The sequence below is a fragment of the Meles meles genome, chromosome 3 (assembly GCF_922984935.1).
Source record: "Meles meles chromosome 3, mMelMel3.1 paternal haplotype, whole genome shotgun sequence".
NCBI lineage: Eukaryota > Metazoa > Chordata > Mammalia > Carnivora > Mustelidae > Meles > Meles meles.
Window position 1 is genome coordinate 76,204,493 of NC_060068.1, and position 20,722 is coordinate 76,225,214.

The window sequence follows — 20,722 nt, forward strand, 5'->3', positions numbered from 1 at the left end:
GCATGAGGTGACCTTCAACACTCCCCCATGAACTCTGATTCAGGGAAGATATTAGCCACAGAGGAATAATGAAAATAACCTGTTAGAATAAAAACAATCATTTGTCACCAGTGTCCCAGAGGCAAAACGGATAGAAAATTTAAGAAGAATGGGCTTAATCAATCGTGTCAAATGTTGTAACCTGGTCACACTAGATGTGGGGATTACAAGGTAACTAGTAACTTAGAATAAATCAATGTCCATAGCTTGATTTTGATAGATGTCAACAGAAAAAGAGTTGAAGTTGAAAAGAGTGACAAGAAGGAAGGGAATATAGATTACTTATTCAAGAAATCAGGTAGTGAAGGAAAGAGGCGAGATAGGATTATAGAAGAGGACTAAGAAGTGGCAACCTAAGGATGGTGTAAAGGTACGGGACCACGGAACTTAGGTATTGTGGGCATTACTGAGAGAGCAAGGTCAAGACTAAGAAAGAAGGTAAGAGAAATAAAAAAGGGACTGGTATCTTCGAGGGTCTTGAGACAAAAAGGGTGTACAGAGCACATTCAGAGGGAGAAAAGTGAATACTATTGAAAATAAGGAGGTTTATAAACAGGAGAATTTCATAGTTTGAGATCATCATGTATTTTTTTCCCTTTTGTTTCACATCTAACAGACCTGAAGGGAGGTTGAAAGCGAACTATTTAATAAATAATTATTGGGAAAAAAGCATTAATAATGTCACTTCAGATTAGTCAATGGTCGTGTTAACTATCTCATCCGAGAATCGTCCCTTTCAGATTACAACTACTTTAATTTTCCTTCAAAATAAGCAAGGGATGAGCAACAAGAGTAGAGAGACCACATTTAATCAGCCAGGCTGCTGTACCCTCTGACCCATGAGCCAAAGAAGGCATTCTTTCAGGCATCCACCTGGAAGTTCTTTATATAACACTGCTGGCTTGACAGCCTTCCTATTCTTCCCAATCCATTCTAAACTACAGCTGAGACAAACCTGTACTCTGTATCCAAAGGCTCCTTTGGGGTTAGCTAGAACTGGATGTGACTTTGCAATGCTTATCACAAATACAAAAGACTAAGAATGTGCTAAGAGCAAAGAATACCTCTAAAACAGTAAATCTGCAAGCACCATATGGAAAAACGTAATTGAAGTTCCCATACCCCATTTATGCAATCAAAAACAGTAACTGTTAAAAACACTTTGACGCCTTACTCTTAGAGTTTTTTCCCCTTCGCTTTCACTTTGAAAACCTTTAACACAGTCCAATACTTTAAAGTAAGACTATTATTCACCCTTAGGCACAGAAATTCAGAAATAAACTTAAACAAATATGCCTGGCACTTCATTCTGTAAGTACTACTTAATAAATAGATGATAAGTTAATGATGATAAAATATTTATTCTAATATTGCTGACTTTTAGTTAAGTTAGCAGTATATTAGGAGACAGGAAATTCTAGATAATTCAATCCACAAAAATCAAAATGTAGACTATATTAGTTTTTGGCATTTTTTAATGCCAGGCACTGATGTGTCTAAGAACACAGTGGTGATCAGAGTAATCTAACCAGATCAATAGTAGGGTTCAGAACTACTAATCCAATTTGAAAATGTATTGTTCTCTCCCTACAAAATAATCCATCTGCATTTTTAATAAAGTCTCGTTAATAGCAGGCATTTCAGGTACCAGTGGAAGAAATATTGGGGGCTATAGAGTCCTATTATATAAGTAGCAATCTACATGTATGACTGTCCCAGTTCTGAGCAATGGTTCTGTAGTAAAATAATACTCGATACAATAGTTCATCTTTATCTGACAATCAAAAAACCCCTACAAGCAACTAATTTCATTCAAGCTACCCAGAAAACAACCCTCTAAACATCTGAAGATTATAGTTCTCCATGAGATCACACATTTCAAGTGTAACATTCAATTTCTTTAGAGTTTATATATGACAAAACTGTTTTTGAGGAAAGTAGGAAATTATGCTAATGCATATTTTTCACTTCAGAAATTTTTTTTTTAATTAACCTTTACAATTTAACTAAGATTTAGACAATGTATCCCTTTACACACATGGCATTTCCACTGGCTAAAAACAACAACAACAACAAAGGGGGGGGATAATAAGTACCAAATAATGGTTTCAGTTTCATTTATTTTAGATTTGATTATAAAATCAAGATATCCTGCTCAGAAATTCTCCAAGAAAAAAGACCCACATAAAGTTTGAAACCGTCTATCAATCCATTAAGTATATTTTTTAAAGCTATTTCATGGAAAACATCTCAAATTCATTAGAAGAAATGGGAGAAACAAGTAATTAGAATAATTAAAGTAATACATTAGGTGTCCTTTCTCAGAAACAATTCGTTCCTGTTAGAGCTTTACAACTGAACATAAGCATTCCACAATTGAAAGCCTGTCAGATTTTTATACAGAAATACCAGTTCAGTATTCTCTGAAGTACATATCTATGACTAGAAATAATCTTACTTTTGATTTAAAAAAAAAAAAACCCTCATTATTAGAACTATACATAAAGGAAACCTTCTGATATAATGTGCTGCTGAATTAAAATACAGTGAATGTATCAGGTGCCTTTATGAAAGCTTTTTTACTAGCTTGATAAATAGAAAAGGAATTAGCGATCTACCTGAATTGATTCAACTTGATTTCTCTCAAAAAACCAGATTCTCACTTTGCTCTGCCAGGGAGAACAGAGCACAGAGAATTTCAAACGTAGAAGTAACTTTAAAAAGCTATGTGGGGGGGAACAGGTGGTGGGTAATGGGGAGGGCACGTTTTGCATGGAGCACTGGGTGTTGTGCAAAAAGAATGAATACTGTTACGCTGAAAAAATAAATAAAATGGGGGGAAAAAAAGCTATGTAGGTTATAGGTTCTCAATGAAACTAATACACTCTCTGATTTGCAAAGTGATATTTATTCAGGTACCAAGGACCTAGGGAAGTTAGAGGAGTCTGGAGAATGTGCAACATTTCCCTGTAAGACCCTCTGGATTCACAAAAGAAACTAAGTTGCTTTAACACCCCTAAGATTTCATTAGAGCAAACAGTTTCAGTGCTACATCTATATGTGTAGTTTCTGATGAGTTCTAAGAATAAGTTAACACTTCTGTCATATAGTAAAGAAATATAATTTGCATAAAAATACTGTATCTAGTATAATAATTCACAATTTTATTAGCGTTGTAAATCCTAATCAGTCCTGATTGGTTTTGAGAATGTCCTATACTCGCCACTGTCATCACTCTATGGCACATATTTATACTCTAAATAAAATCAAGACTTGTTTTGTCTTTTAACTTTTTCAAAATATCTGAAGAAAAACACACAAGTGGGATTGGGTCTGCTATGTTAATAGTTATTTTCTTTTAAAACTCACTTACCTTAAAAAAAAACTCATTTACCTATCAACATTAGATTAATCATATCAATAAATAAACACTGAGTGACTACTATACATGCTTCCATCTGTGTCTACACACATTAAATATAAAAGATTTTCTGGCATTTTAACATTGCTTTAATAATTACATTTTCAAATACTGGGGGAAATCATGCTTATTACTCATTTACATTTACCAACATGTTTATACTTTAAAAATAGCAGTTGCTTTACAGAAAAATTGTAAACACTGAGAACTGTGGCTTGTCATTTATTCCATTAGTAAAAAAAAAAAAAAAAACCACCATGATATTTTGACATAGGAATCTATTTTGTACATACAAAATAGAACTCATCCTAGAAGCCACTTAATAAAATCCTTAGGGCAAAAGAGTATATTTGGAGACCTGGTTACCTCAGAAGAGCATCATTCTCTTGAATATGTTCTTTTGGCGATTGAGATCATCTCCAGTTACTGATTCTCAGCTTTATGCTTCAGGGAATTTATGACAGGTTGTTTTTGTTGAGGGCTCTCTATAATATTCTACCTGCCCTGGACTAAGGAAAGTCCCAGTTAGTGAACTCCGAGGCCCTAGGACAAAAATCCTTTTTCCAGTAGCATACTATTGCTATTTTTATGACTCTATCATTTTCATAGTTTTAAAAAATGTAATGAAGGTACAACCTGAGGCTCTAAAGTAATGAAGATAGTAAATGAATAAAGAAGATATGCTCCACACCCATCTCTAGTACCTCTTCAAGAGGAAGAAATGGAACTTTAGCAATCTAACTTTAGACAGAAGAATCCAAGCTGCAATAATATAAAAAATAATTGACCAACTGAAAATAAATATATGTAGGTGCCTGAAATGAATTAAATAAAGACCAAAGTCTGGGCATCTCCATTCTATGAAAATGATTCAGATTTTCATAATGAAGAAGTCAGAGATAAAACAAAAACATGCAAAGCACTGTCAGCCAGAAAACTAGTTCTATAGGTAAGAATTTCTCAGATATTTTCTACTTTGAGCCTTCACCAATCATTTTTACTATTGATTAACAGTCGATACCCATTTTGAATATCCACTCACTGTTTCCTTTTATTAAGAGTGATTTAATGCTATACATGATAGAAACCTTGTTTCTCCACACTAGTTACTGAAGTCTTTATTAGCCAATGAGTCAATGAATTAATCTAGAATCTTACAGAATATTTTTAAAGCTTAGCAGTTATTTTTCAATAATATACATATGTATATTAAAGGTTAATAATGACAAATTTTCATCAAATATCTGTCTAATTGAGATATACAGCTTGTGTTCCTACTTTCATTCTTAAATTATTATTTAATTTACATAAGTAAGACTTCAATAAGGACTTTCACAATAAACTCATATTTGTTAAAACAGACTAATTATTAAATGTTTTTTAACATTGTTAAATAAATGATCAAATCTTAATTTACCTAAGAAAAATATTTAGGTAAACCCAAAAAATCATATGGTGATTAAGTGAAATATTAACACCAATATCCATTTACAGAAATAAGTGTTACATAAGATATTTCAAGGACCAGAGTTGTGGGTCCTGGTGAAAATATTCATTTATATCAAAGATTTTAAATTAAGGGAATGGATTTCTTTCGGTCACTGATAAAATATCTTGTTCGAAAACTGCCAGAGTCTTGGTTATTTCACAAACTCAGAAATGTCACAAGCAAATCATATTAACTACTTTCAATAAATGTGTTATCTAATATGATTAAACTATAAGAATTCCTGTTCTCCCAAACCAGTACTAAAGAACACCCTAATAAATTTAGATTTCTGAATACCATCTTATTCTTTTAACTGTCATTTTGAATTGCATGTTAAAAATGCAAAGAAGGTAATGATTATGATTCTCACAAATTACTTCACTTATATATTCCATTATATGTTGCTTTGCTTTTAAAAATCCAGTCATCAGGGTCCCTTGGTGGCGCAGGTCATGATATCAGGGTCCTGGGACAGAGCCCTGTGTTGGGCTCCCTGCTCAGCAGGAGCCTGTTTCTCCCTCTCCTGCTCACCCAGCTTGTGCTCTCTCTCTCTCTCCAAGTGAATAAATAAAATCTTTTAAGAATTAATAACTATAAATAAATAAATTAATTTTTAAAAATCCTGTGATTATCTACATACCATTGGAGATACTCTTATAGTCCTAAGAAAGCATGACACCAGCTATCTTTCTACAGTCAAGAATGCTGACTCTGAAAACAAGGAAGGACAAGTTTCCCACATTATACATGGCCAAAATTTTTTTTAATTTTTTATTAAGTATTTATTATTATAAGTATTTATTAAGTATTAGCAGAATACCTTTAAATTGGAAACAGAGAGATACGGAACTTTTGGGCTTTAAAGTCTAAAGAGAATTCAGAGGTCCCCTAGCTTAGTCTTCTCTACAGTGCAGGATTCCTTTCTATAATAAAAGAGGCTAGGTTATAGGGCGGTGGCCTAAGGATAACCTACAGCCTGTAAGTATAGTCTACATGACCTCCACAGTTTTTGTTTTGTTTTATTTTAGTTAAGCCAGTGCACAAAAATCCAGATCTTTGCCTCGTCTTTAAAATCCACCTGGAGCTGCAGGTCTGCTGCCCCTGTTGGATGAGTCATGCCTTCTCCACTTCTCCACCGCACTTCCCATCGGCACATTTCACTCACCCATCACCTGGCTGTGTTTTAAGCAACCAAGCATTTCAGTTGATGACCACTCACTATACCCACTCTGTTGCTAAACATCATCATGAAAGGGGAGGAAGCATACAACTTTGCAAGTTGACCAACTTCACTGTAGACAACGCTAAACATTAGAGAGAATTATCTAAAATAATTTCCAAACACAAACCAGTTCTGTCCTCAGAATCAAAGTAAACTCATTATTCTCTCTTCCACAGAACAGGCTTCTAGATATCTGAAGACAATTAACTTTCCTAGGTCTTCACTTCCAGCTTAACATCTCCAGAGCCCCCAAATATTCCTCATAGCAATGTATGCAAGCCCACATAAGGCCCCTGGGATGCTTCTCTGCCTGAATGAATTCTACTTATGATAAATACTCTATTTATTATGATTTCTCAACTCTTACTTGTATGTTTATTATACATTCTAGTTATCAGAGCTCTTCATATGTAATAATATAATATTTCCTTGTTCTACATCAATGGTTCTCAAACTTTTTGGCCTCAAGACCCATTTTCACATTTAAAATCACTGAAGATCCCAATGAACTTCTGTTTAAGAGAGTTTTATCTATTGACATTCACTGTATTAGCAGTTAAAACCAAACTTTATAATTAATTCGTTCATTTAAAACACATGTTAACATAATCACATATTTCTATGAAAAACAAACACATTTTCCAAAACAGCATTGTCTCCCTCCTTTCATCTAAATACAGAACTTAAATATATAGTTCCCTGTGGATTTCATTTTGTTGGTTTCACATCACTCTTTGGTAGTAGACACTATTGATGCCCATTTTAGCTCCCCTAAGGCCAGTGCACCCATCCTCACTTAGCTATTTTGATTGTTAGCTGATAACAACACACAGCAGAATTACTCAATAACACTGGAGCCACCTGGCTTGGGAAGCTACCTTCACCTCCACTTTACCCAATGACTGAATGACAAGCCAATAACTCTCACAGAGTACAAAAGATCCATCCCAATGACACAAAGTGGAACTAATTCTGGGTGTAGTTTGTGCTCCCTAGCTTCCCACGGGATCAGACCCAAGTTGGTTTCTAGCAGAGACCACATTCTTCCTTAGCTTTTATCCCTTGTCTTATTCTGCTTCTGTCACTTTCTTTCTTCTAAGAGCCCATCCCTAACAAATCACTTGAACAGGCAACTCCATCTCAGGCTCTGCGTCTGCCAAACCCAACCTGAGACATCTTTCATCCCACCAAGATTATTGCAATATCAACTCTGTCATATATCATATTAATGATCTAACTAATGATCTAACCATCTCAGCTGTACAGCATCTCAAATATGCTAAGCATTCTATCATAGATCAATGCAGTGGTTCTCAAAATGTGATCCCTGGATCAGCAACTGTAGTAGAATTCAGGAACTTGTTAGAACTGCAAACTCTCAGGCCCTATTTCAGACCTACTGAATCAAAAATGCCATCATAGAGATGTGCCATCATTAACCAATCCATTATTGTTATACATCTCAGTAGTTCCCATTTCTTCCTAGTATAATAATGCTGAGACGAATGTACTTGAAGGTAAATCTCTATGTACATTTCTAATTATTCTATGAGTATTTGTCTGTAATCTATTTTGAAGTAAAAATATTAAATCAGGGCCGCCTGGGTGGCTCAGTGGGTTAAGCCTCTGCCTTCGGCTCAGGTCATGATCCTGGGGTCCTGGGATCGAGCCCCACATCGGGCTCTCTGCTCAGCAGGGAGCCTGCTTCCCCCTCTCTCTCTGCCTGTCTCTGCGATCTCTTGTGATCTCTCTGTCAAATAAATAAATAAAATCTTTTAAAAAATATTAAATCAAAAAATAAGATGTACTGATAGATGAATAGAGGGACAGACATATAATAAAGCAAACACAGTAAATGTTAATGGTAGAAACTAGGTGATAACTATATGGATGTTGACTGCAAAATTTCTGCAACTTTTTCATGTTTGAAATTTTTTAGAAAATGTTTAAAATGAAAAATGTTGAAAAGACTTATATTTTATGAAGTTAATTCCTAGAATTGGAATAAATTGTTCATACTATGTGGCCATCTTTATACTCTGTGAAGTTAAAACATCAACCAAAAAATGTCAGTTCCCTCACACTGTCAACACCACTTTTTAATGCTTTTCAATCTCTGCCAATGTGTTAGGCATAAACTGGTAATTCATCTTTAAAATCACCATTTCCATGTGCATTTTTTTAAAAGATTTTATTTGTTTATTTGACAGAGAGAGATCACAGGTAGGCAGAGAGGCAGGCAGTCAGAGAGAGAGGAAGGGAAGCAGGCTCCCCGCTGAGCAGAGTGCCAGATGCAGGGCTCTATCCCAGGACCCTGGGATCATGACCTGAGCCGAAAGCAGAGGCTTTAACCCACTGAGCCATCCAGGTGCCTCTCCATGTGCATTTTTAAAGTTAATATATAATGAATTGAAAGCTTCCTAAAATGCTTGGCCTCAGATTTGATGCTGGCTATTTGAACTATGAAGCAGTGATCAGGATTTGAGTGCCCACCCAGGGGCACTTAGCTTATTACCAAACACAATACCCTCAAGAATAACTTGCAAACTGAATTACACTGGCAAGAGTTACTTTTAGGCCAGTGTCATATATGGGTGGGAGAGGGGAGAGCTAACGCTGGATTACCAAATCGGACTGATTTAACAGGTCCCGAGAAAGGGCTCTTCCTTCACAAGAGAAGTGTCCTCTCCCATTTACCAGGATGCTCAGAATTCCAAGCATTAGTATTTTCTTCCACTGTGTTGAAACAATTAGATCGCCACCAATTCGATTTCAGAATTCAAGTATTTTATTTCAGAATGGGCTCTCCAAAATTATGGTATATCCACAGGATGGACTGCGATGAAGCCACTTAAAAGGAACTACGGAATTCTACATTTACTGACATGGAAAGATCTCCATGATATATGACTTGTTCATTGCAAAAAAAGAAAAATATATATGTGTCTGGATGATAGAAAATGTGTGGAAGGATATTTACTAAAATATTAAAAGTGGCTATCTCCAGTTAAAGGACATATGGGAGTTTTTTTACTCTTTATATATTTCTTTATTGTTTGCTTTTGCCATGATATATTAAAAATTTCCTTACTAACAATAACAATACAAGAAGGCTATTTGCATTTTGATAAAAATAAAATTGAAAATATCCCAGAAAATCACTAAGCCATTAGTGCCTTATTAAAATTTAATTTACCAAGATTTTCAAGTCAAGGTTAAAGTCCCCTAAGGAATGAGACCCATAACCAGAATATTTTAAAGGGCATAGGAGAAAACAGTTAAATGCAGATAGCCTAGGCAAAGAGATCTCCAGCCACGTACTAATCAGCTGAGGGAGAGGTCTGTGCTGTCCTGGGAGGATTTCACTGGACAAAAGTCAACAGGCAATGGAAGGCATCTGTGGTCTTCAGATCCACAGTCCGTATTGACTCAGAGAGGATCTTAACTTTACCACAATTTCTGCTTTCAATATTATAGAAGAAAATATCTCCTAACCAATGATGTTCAATGTTCCCCTAGAGTAGGCCCAGGATCCAATGCCAGTTATTTTTTTCAAATATATATTTAACAGATTTAAATTGTTTCATTTATACTTCACAAAGACTGAAAGGGAGAATATGATTTAGTAAGCCACTTACCTCCACGGGAAGACATGTCTGTACATGGGCAGATGTTCCTGGATGTGATACCAGTGTCCCAGGTTTAATTTGAAATTGTGTTTTGCACATGTAGCCTTCAGAACAGTCCTGTGTTCCACATGAAAAATACATAAGAAAATGCCATTTTAAGAATTCATCATATTAAGAGCTATGGTTTCTTGTAAGTTCCAAATCGAGTAATAAAAAACTAAGTACATTAAATGATATGAGATATATTATGGATAAAGAAACTCATCAAATAAAACCTGCATATAATACCTATACCCAGTAGATATTCATTGAATGAAGTTTTAATCCCCTACATTTCTCATTTATTAATGATGTTTCCCCTTCTCTTAGGTATCCCCCCTCCTTTTTCTTCCAAGCAGTACATAGCCCATAAGTCATAGAGCAAAACCTCAGGTTGGCAGCTGTTAAAAAGCGTTTAAACTTACAGAAATACTTTCTCACATATTAATATTGATTTCATGGCCTATATAAAAAGAGAAATTTAAAGAGGACTTGCAACAGATCTTAAAGCTAGAAGGGACCTTCCATTTTAATTTCATGCTCAGGGCAAGATCTCCATCACATCACAGGGAGATAATTACGCAGCGCCTACCTAAGCACTTCCAGGAACCCTTGCTTTACTTCCTTATATGACCACCACCTCCATTTTGGTACGTGCTACATAGTTCACTAAGAAAATATTATTTTATATTGCACTGAAATGTTTCTCTTTAACCTTAACTCACTGGTTTTAGTTCTGCTCTCCAGAAACTAAACTCTTTTCCACAAAGCCATTCTTCAGAGACTTGAAGACAATTACCATCATTTTCAAATGTTCCATAGAAGATATGATTTCCAAGCCCTTCACCAGTTGTATTTCTCACCTCTGTCTTATACTTGCTCTTAAATACACTGTTTATCTAATTGTGGTCAGTTCCATTTTTTTAAAGCAAAACTTGGTTGAAAGTTTTGCTTTGAAATCATATATAAAATATAATACCTCCTCATACGCAAACATACTCACATATTAATGAGTATTATTAATTCTCCACCAAAGCGTCACACTAACAGCCACATTTTAACAGAATTTAATAGTTATAATTAAGGAAATGTGATTAATCTGATGCAGCAACAAAAGTACAGAATAGCATTCCAACTAAAACCATTCATAATTCACTTAAATAATTTGACTAAGATTCAAAAATTCAGTTTTTAACTACATAATAGGAAAAATTTTATAGTGTTTGTGATTCAATATTGAATTTATTTTTTTTTTAATTTGTGTCATGCCAGGGCGCCTGGGTGGCATAGTTGGTTAAGCATCTGACTCGGTTTCAGCTCAGGTCAAGATAAAACCCTATGTCAGGCTCTGTGCTCTGCGTGGAGTCTGCTTAAGACTCTCTCTCCCTCACCCTTTGCCCCTCCCCTCTGATCACTCCTTCTCTGAAATTAATAAATAAATCTTTAAAAAAAAATGTATCATGCCAACTATGGAAGAGCATTGGATTCTAGGTAACAGTACTAGGTTGAATAATGTCCCTTCACAATTCATGTGCCTCCTGGAATCTGTGAATGCGACCTTATTTGGGAAACAGGGTCTATGCAAATGTAATAAAGTGAAGATGAGGTCATACTGGAATAGGGTATCCAATTGAATATTGAATCCAATATGAATAGTGTCCTTTTAAGAGGAAAATTTGGCTATAGAGACACAGACACACAGGGGAGAAGGCCAGGGGAAGACAGAGGCAGAGACTGAAGCACTGCATCTATAAGACAAAGAATGCCAACAACTGCCACCAATGAGCAGAAGCTGGAAGAGGCAAGGAAAAGTTCTCTTTAGACTTTAGAGGGAGCATGGCCCGCTAAATACCTTTATTTTCAGCTCCCAACCTCCAGAACTGGAAGAGAATACATTTGTTTTGAGTCAATCAGCTCATGGTACTTTCTTATGGTAGCTCTAGGAAACTAATAGAGGAACTATATTTTCCAAGAAATCTGGCAGCACCTATACAATGTCTCCCAGTTAGCTGGGCTGACATCCCATCAGCACTCACAAAAGAACCCTGCTGGTTGGTCCTGCTCAGCACTAGATCTATTGGCTGGACCCAACTTATTTTGATTGATTGATGCCACTGTCACAGATTGTTAATATTTAAATATCCTTCCTCCCTGTATTGTAAACTATCAGGTATCCAACACTATCACCTTTAAAAAATATTTTACTTTAGGGGCACCTGGGTGGCTCAGTTGGTTAAGCGACTACCTTCAGCTCAGGTCATGATCCCGGAGTACTGGGATCAAGTCCCACATCAGGCTCTAGCTCCACGGGGAGTCTGCTTCTCTCTCTGACCTTCTCCACTCCTATGCTCTCTTTCTCTTTCTCTTAAATAAATAAATAAAATCTTTAAAAAAATATTTTACTTTATTTATTAATTTGAGAGAGAGCATGCATGGGCATGAGCAGGAGGAGGGGCAGAGAGGGAAGGAGAGAATCTCAAGCAGACTTTGTGCCAGAACAGAGCCCATGGGAGTTTCAATCTCACAACACCAAGAACATGACCCAAGCAGAAACCAAGAGTCCCATGCTCGACCAATAGAGCCACCTCGTCACCCCAACACTAACACCCTTAATTATTTCATTAAAGCTATACATTTTGTAGATGGAATCATTGTTTTAAATTCTAGCTCTGCATCATCCAAATGCAAAGTACACCTGAGGGCCTTCAACCACTACAATCTTTAGACAACAAAAAGACTTTTAATATTGGCTTAAATTGAGAAAGATGTCGGGATTGTAGTTGTTGTTGTTGCTTTTTACATCACGTATTCATTTCCTCTTCTTCTGAAACAGTAGCCCACCTCCTTCCAAGGAATCATTCCCTTCTCCCCTATCAGAGTGGACACCAGACTCTGATCCGGCCAATAGGAGCATAAGTCCTACTGGCCTCGGAGATTCAGGAGAGCAAGAAATCTACTCAGGGCCAATGAAATACAGTTCAGGACTTGGGTTAGGGCATGGGGGAGGATATTCTCTTTTCTACTGGATTTGAACGAGGAAGATAAAGCCCTGGCAGTGTTGACAGCCATCATGTAATCAAATGAAGCCCGAGAATGAAGCCAATGCAGAGGAAAGCAAGGCCACGAGATGCAGAAAGACCAGCTCTTGATTATACTGTTCACACCAACCATATTTAAAGCTAGCTGTAACCCTAACCTAATAAATGTTATTAGTTTAAAACTAGATGAGGTTTTCCTATTGTTGAAAATGAGCCTCCTAAGACCACAGAAAGAATCTCTTAAACAATAAAATAGTTGGACTTGAGTGAATAAACTACATGATTTCTACTGTATTACATGATTACCCTCATTATAATAGATAAGCAATAGCTGATGATACAGAGGATTTACCAAATATAGTAAAGCCATCAATAGTAGGTGATTGTGAGATAAAAAGTACAAGCAGTCTGCAATTTAAAAATAATCTAGCTATATAAGAAAAAAAAAACTCAAGATATTCAGAGAAGAGTTAGAACTAAACTTTTGTACTGAATCTGATTTTTCAAATGAGAGTAACTATTCTATTTTATGAGCGCTGATAATACAACCTCTTAAGGCAAACTATAATTTAGTAAAACCCTAATTACAAGGTAAAATACACTTCCTTTGACATCAAGAGGTTAAGTCCAAAATTCCTACGCACCTATGTTATAAAATTGAAATCTATTATCTGATCTCTTTCCCAATGAATTAAGGTAGAGAAATATGTCATTTTTAATATTCCTTATAATTTAAGGTATTTTATTTCTATTTTAGGTAGTTTCTGATGCTACTTATTAGTGTCTATAGGGAAATGCAGAAGGGTTTTTGATTCAGCCTCTATCTGGTCATGATAATTTTCTTTTTGGTATCAATCTTTCAACAGTCAAGATAAGCCTTGAAAAATTAAGTATAGAAAAAAAAAAAAACAGTTTATAGCATTTTAGCTTCCTTTCAAACATTTACTTCCATGAAAGTAGGCTTTTCTCCTACACTGTTTTAATTTAAGGCAGAAAAATATGTTTTGTTCTTCACTGTTGAAGGTTTGTTTTTGTAGAAACAAGCACACATAAAAGCATGAGAACTGCCCCCTGAGCACTACAGCCTATCTGGCCCAATAAATGATAACTGACTCAAATCTCAACTGACTTTTCTGGTAGACACCCAACTCTTATCTTTCCTGCATTCTTTCTGTCCTTGCAATAGCTTATAATTCAACGTTAAGTTTTCTTTAATTTTGGGGGGTTCCTGGGTAGCTCAGTCAGTTAAGCATCTGCCTTTGGCTCAGGTCATGATCCCAAGGTCCTGAGATTGAGCCCCACATCAGGCTCCCTGTTCAGGGGGGAGTCTGCTTCTCTCTCTCTCTCTCTCTCCCTCTGACCCTCCCCCCACTTGTGCTTTTTCCCAAATAAATAAATCTCTCAAATAAATAAAATCTTTTTTAAAAAATTTTCTTTAATTTTTTAACATGTGTTATTTTCCCAAATTAATCCAAAGTTGGGGGCTAGGCTCCAGCCCCTGGGAAAGAAAGGGTCCTAACTATATAGTACAGTTCCACAAAAAACCTGGTCCCTGGTTCCTGAAAAAATCTTGCCCAGGAGAGGTAGAAACAAAGGGAACATTGGGGAGGAATTTGTCTGGTTCAACCATCTCATTTTAGAGAAAAGAGGGTGAAGGACTGAAGTACTTTTAAAAGACTTGTCTTACAGCTAATTGGGGGAAGTACTGGAGGTGGAAGTCCAGCCTCTTGACCCAGTGCTCTTTTTACCAAGCAATTCTGCTAGAGTCTGGATCATAGCAGAAACGTGTTTACTGACTCTCACAGCATGTAAACCCACGCTTTCCACTCTGATTAACAAGCTGAAGCCATTCAAATGTGGTCTAGGATCCAGCAGCCTCCTCGTCACCTGGGAGCCTGTGAGAGGGGCAGAATCTCAAGCTCCACCCCAGACACCCTGAATCAGAATCTGTATTTAACAGGATTCCAGATGATTTGTGTGCACATTTGGAAGCACTGAGGCAACAAGCACTTCAACCCCTGATTCAAAGGCATCGCAAACTGATTACATTAAACAGTGGTTCTCAACACTAGCTGGGGTCCCCCTCAGACCAGAATCTTCCTGTAGTATAGACAGCAGCCAGGGTTGAGAACTACTTTACTTAATTCACTGAAGCTGCCATTTTAAATTCTGAGAATAGAGTCAACCAAGTAATCCATAGCTGTCTCAGGAGTAATGGCCACAAATCAATTCCCAACCTCTAAGAATATCATGGCTCTCTTGGAGCTCTCCATATGCTAAACTGGCCTCTGCAAATTCTCAACTTGACCAAATTCTCATCTTGATGGTACGGAGACTGGTCTTTTTTTTTTTTTTTTTAATTTTTTTATTAACATATAATGTATTATTAGCCCCAGGGATACAGGTCTGTGAAATGCCAGGTTTAGACACTTCACAGAACTCACCATAGCACACACCTTCCCCAGTACCCATAACCCAACCACCCTCTCCTTACTCCCCTACCCCGCCCCCGCAACCCTAAGTTTGTTTTGTGAGATTAAGAGTCTCTTATGGTTTATCTCCCTCCTGATCCCATCTTGTTTCATTTATTCTTTTCCTACCCCGCAAACTCCCCATGTTGCCTCTCAACTTCCTCATATCAGGGAGATCATATGATAATTGTCTCCCGAGATTGGTTTTTTGTTTTGTTTTCTTTTGTTTTGTTTTTAAAGATTTTATTTATTTATTTGACAGACAGAGATCACAAGCAGGCAGAGAGGCAGGCAGAGAGAGAGAGGAAGGGAAGCAGGCTCCCGGAAGAGCAGAGAGCCCGATGCGGGGCTCAATCCCAGGACTCTGGGATCATGACCTGAGCCGAAGGCAGAGGCTTTAACCCACTGAGCCACCCAGGCACCCCCAAGACTGTTTTTTAAGTGGTCTTTATGACCACCTCAAACCCTGCTTTCTGGCAACTTGCCCAGCCTTGACCCAAGCCTCTGTAACTGTCAGTAATCTCATACCTTAACATTGTCACTGTCCCATGTCCAATTACACTTCAGCCATCAGAACTCTTACTGACCATCCACAACAAAGCAGGTTGCTTTACTCTGTCACTACAGAAGAGAAATACTAGGAAATGTCCAGGTGCTGCAGCCCAGACACCACTAATGAAAAAGAGAACACTTCTTCCTCACAGTCAAAACTCAAGTTATCTACATAGAATACCTTCATCTTACAACAAAATAAGGAATAAAGTCTTAAATGAAAAAAACAATATCATCAGTGTGCTAGATGAAAACACTGGAATACACACACACACACACAATTTCATATTTTTATTCATTTTATTTATTTATTTGACAGAGAGAGACACAGTGAGAGAGGGAGCACAAGCAGGGGGAGTGAGAGAGAGAGCCTGATGCGGGGCTGGATCCCACGACACTGGGATCATGACCTGAGCCGAAGACAGACGCTTAAGGACTGAGCCACCCAGGCACCCCTATATATGTATTTTAAAGGTATTTTAAAAACAGATAAAAACCCCACAGTCATAACAAAATACTGATAATTTCTACTCCATGGAAAAAATCTCAACACCATAAAGTTAAAAGACAAATATCAAAATGTGAAGAACAGATTTTGTTGTCAATATATAAATAGTCTTCATTTTCCATGTATTAGTAGTTCCAGTGAACCAATAAGAAAAAGACAAACAGGGGTTCCTAAATGGCTCAGACAGTTAAGTGGCTATCTTCGGTCCAGGTCATGTTCCCAGGATCCTGGGATTGAGCCCCACATCCTGGGATTGAGCTCCACATCAGGCTCCCTGCTCGGCAAAGAGTCTGCTCGGCAGGAAGTCTCCTTCTCCTTCTCCCTCTGTCCCTCCCCCAACTCACGCACTATCTCTTTCTCAATTTCTCTCTCAAATAAAATCTTTAAGAAATAAAAATTAAAAAATAAAGAGACAACAGTTCAACAGGAAAATGAGCAAAGGATATAAACAGTTCACTAAAGAGGAAGTACATATTAATATTATCCATATAAAAATAAACCTATTAGTCATAAGATACATTACCCATAAGAAAAAATGTAAATTAAAACTATGTGATACCATTTTTTTAACCTATCAGATTGGCAAAGATCAAAACCATTAAATACAGTGTGTAGATAAAAATGTAGAAAAAATACACAGGCACTGTCATACATTGCCATGGGCAGGATAGTTTAAATTAGTGTAACTTCCTTGGGGAACAAGTTGGCAATAACTATCCAAATTAAAAATGCACCTCTCTTCTGCCCGGAAATGCATCTACAGAAATAGCTGCACGTGCAGAAAATAAAATTCATGCAATGATATGTAAAAAGTATTGCTTTAATAGCACTCCATTGGAAACAACCTAAATGCCTATCAGTGAGGTTAAATTATAGTACAGTCAAATAATGGAACGTTATGCAGCCATAAAAAATGAGTAAGTTCTATAAGAATTGATACAGAATAATAACTAAGATAGATCATTAAGGGAAAAATGTGCTGAAAAGTATGCATGTATGTACATTATGCTATCATTTATTTAAATACAATCACATGTGTTTGTGTGTGCACTGAATATGTCTGGTAGGATGCCCAAGACACTGTAATCATTGGTGACCTCTAAAAGTTTGGGTGAGGATGGTGGGAGTGTTAGGAGGGAAACTTACTTTTTAGGACACAAACCCTTTTGTGCCTATAAATAACACTTCATATTGAACAAATACTTCATTGACTGCCTTTTGAACATATGCCTCCAGGCTATCACACTGCTGTAATAAATTCCAATTTTGAACTTCTAGGGAGAAAATGTCCTGGAAGCCATATAGAACCCTAAAGAGACAACCAAGTTTTCTAGTGTACTGCTGACTGAGTATTGGATGGGGATCTAAGGATCTCCTAATAGAACAAGTTTGTGTCTGTTTTCTCACAAGTTGCCATGGACTATCCTACCCAGAGAGCTGTTATGCCTGTTGGAATCCAGCTATCCAAATAATCATAGGGATTCTGAAGTTGAATTTAATACAGGTTTAATGATCTTCTCTAGAAAATCTCTGCTATCTAAAAAAAAAAAAAAATACACACACACATACATACTTATCTAAGGGCCTCAGCTCTGCATCACAACAAAGTACTGTGTATAGGGCTCAAACTCAAGTGAACTGCCCAGACTGACCAGTTGCAGGAAGGGCCTGGCAAGGCCGTTGGAAAGCAATTAAGACAACCAGGAAGTTTCTAGTTCACTGCCAACACTGATCAAACAACAAGACCTTCAGGGTCAGTGGAACCCTGAGGAACAGGCCAAACCTTAGGACACAGATCTCAAGTGATTATTCTTTCCCTCAGTAAGAGAGCAAATCAATACTACCAGCAGCTGCCCACAGCCGATTAATTTTAGGGATGAAAAAAAAAAAAAGTAAACAGTGCTGCTGAAAAGCAAAGATGACACTGAGGATATCAGACATTAAACTAATATCTGTCCACTTTTTAAAAAACAAGAGTTAGATAGTGTAGGAAACTAATTGTTAAGGATTTAGGGATCCTCCAAAACACAATTCTAAATATTTAGTGTGTCCTCTCATGCCCACATCTAAGACCCACTCAATCTCACTAACCCTGGTTTCAATTTCTGATCCCTGTTAAACCTTCCAAATGCATATGTAGATCTTGGCCATGGCTGACTCTAATGCCTCCGAGTCAATATCAAGAGTGACCAGATCCAGTCAAAGTAATCCATGGGTAACTCATAACCACTGATTCACTTGGGTAAAAATTTCAAAAGACCAAAAACTTAAGAAACCGAAACGCAAAAGTAAAAGTGAGGATATAACATACTTCATCTTTGAAAAAGAGCTTTGTACATCTCTAATCTTCCCTGGTCTTATAGTATTTTGGAGTTTATAAAACATAAGTCATTTATTAAATAGCCCATGCTTATTTCAAAACTTTTAGGGGAAAGGAATGGAGATGCAGCTCAGATTCAGCTGAGGAAGTTGGGGCTGTCCTTTTGAGAAAAATTATATCTGCTGGCTGGGTCCAACCAATAAAGGCTGATACCCCCTTGCTTTAACATGTGTACAACACAACCCATAGTTATTGCTTTTACCTGTGTGACCTAATGTGTGAATGCCTACTGAACACATTTGTTCATTAGCTGGAAATTAAACAACACAAAAACACTGTGACCATTGGCCCTTGCCTGGAGGCTCTCTGGCTCTTCCCAGTTAAAAGAGCTTTCTTAGCATGTCCATGATATGAAATGAAAAGAGAATCTAGGATTTTGAATGAAATATTCTCTCCACGGGAGCAGCATATCAGAGGGTTACACTGCCTTTTATCATGATACTTAGTTCAGCAGTCAATCTTGTTTACATGAGCACACTAACTATATACTTTTATTAGATTTGAATTTCTAATCAACCCATAAACAAAGCACAGAGAACTAATTATAATTAATGAACAAAATCTAAATATTATAAATCTTGATGATATAAAAATAATAATAATATAATCTAAAAATCAGGAGAAAAAAAAAGGAATGTGGGAGATAGTATAAGCACAATAAGTTCCTCGTTGATCATAGCAGAAATCCATCATCATTGTCCGAAAATGAGAAATCAGTAAGTAGAAATACATTGTTTAAAATTACAGGGATGGGGCGCCTGGGTGGCTCAGTGGGTTGAGCCTCTGCCTTCAGCTCAGGTCATGATCTTAGGGTCCTGGGATCGAGCCCCACATCGGGTTCTCTGCTCAGCGGGGAGCCTGCTTCCCCCCTCTCTGCCTGCTGCTCTGCCTACTTGTGATCTCTCTCTCTGTCAAATGAATAAATAAAATCTTAAAAAAAAAATAAAGTTACAGGGATAACTATGAGAATAACTAAAGAGTTATTCTTTGTCAATAGAGGCTCCAATAAACAAATGTAAATCATCCATACAATGGAATACTATGCAACCATCAGAAATAATGAACTATTTCTCTATATGCTCATGAAGAAAGATGCCATGATATAATGTTAAGTGAAAAAAGTAAGTTACAAAACAATGATCCCATTTATGTAAATATATTATAAATGTGCATTCATGTATATATACATATATATTCTACACACACACATATATATATTCTACACACACACACACACACACACACACACACACAGAAAACAAACTGCAGAACCGAGTCAGAAGAGAGGGAAGAAAATATTTTCATTTATATTTTATATATTTATGTAATATCAGAGTTTTACAATGGCCATATACTGTTTTTCTTTATAAAAATTAAATAAAACAAATAAAGTAAAATAAAGACCCAACCCATGAAAGAAAAAACACTGTGCTAGGAAGACTGAATTAGGAAAATTCATTAAAATTTTCCTTCTACTCTGAAATCAGAATTATTCTAAGAACCATTAAATGTTCTTGCTACAATGTTAATTTTTGTTTTTACTCTCTTGTTTTTTTAAGTTAACCCTCTAGGTGCTAAACTAAAACAAGGGTGATACTTCTTTCCAGAATTATAGTGTATCTTCATTTTGTTTTTCAAGTGGGCATTTTTTTGGTAACTTAAAATTTCAATTATAAGGGCTTTCAATTTTCTATTTCATTCAATAAAAACATACAGGGAGGCCCAGTATTGTGCTCATTTGTTTAAAAACCTGGTTTTCTTACAATAGTCCTGGCTCCCTTTCCCTGGCAAGACTCTCAGACTTCCCATGTCTCCCTTCTTTTCACCTCCCCCCTTCCTGACTTTGGAGATGATTGGTAAACTCGACTACTCTCCCCTTTCCCAAATGCAGGTCAAGGCACAGCAAAGCACAGTGGCCCTAAAGGAAAAAAAGC

The 20,722-nt window shown here is 36.7% G+C and overlaps 1 protein-coding gene across 18 annotated transcripts in view; it reads right to left on the reverse strand.

Annotated features, from left to right (window-relative positions):
• Window positions 1-20,722, reverse strand: part of ATG10 (autophagy related 10) — a 240,447-nt gene that overhangs the window by 162,794 nt on the left and 56,931 nt on the right. For 15 of the 18 annotated variants that reach the window (XM_046000409.1, XM_046000408.1, XM_046000402.1 and 12 more), the window contains one exon: window positions 9,810-9,917. In XM_046000409.1, the coding sequence (XP_045856365.1) occupies window positions 9,810-9,917 (108 nt within the window). Of the gene's footprint in view, window positions 1-9,809; window positions 9,918-15,876; window positions 15,951-20,722 lie in introns of those variants that run through there. The other 3 variants (XM_046000413.1, XM_046000410.1, XM_046000416.1) reach the window with 2 other exon arrangements.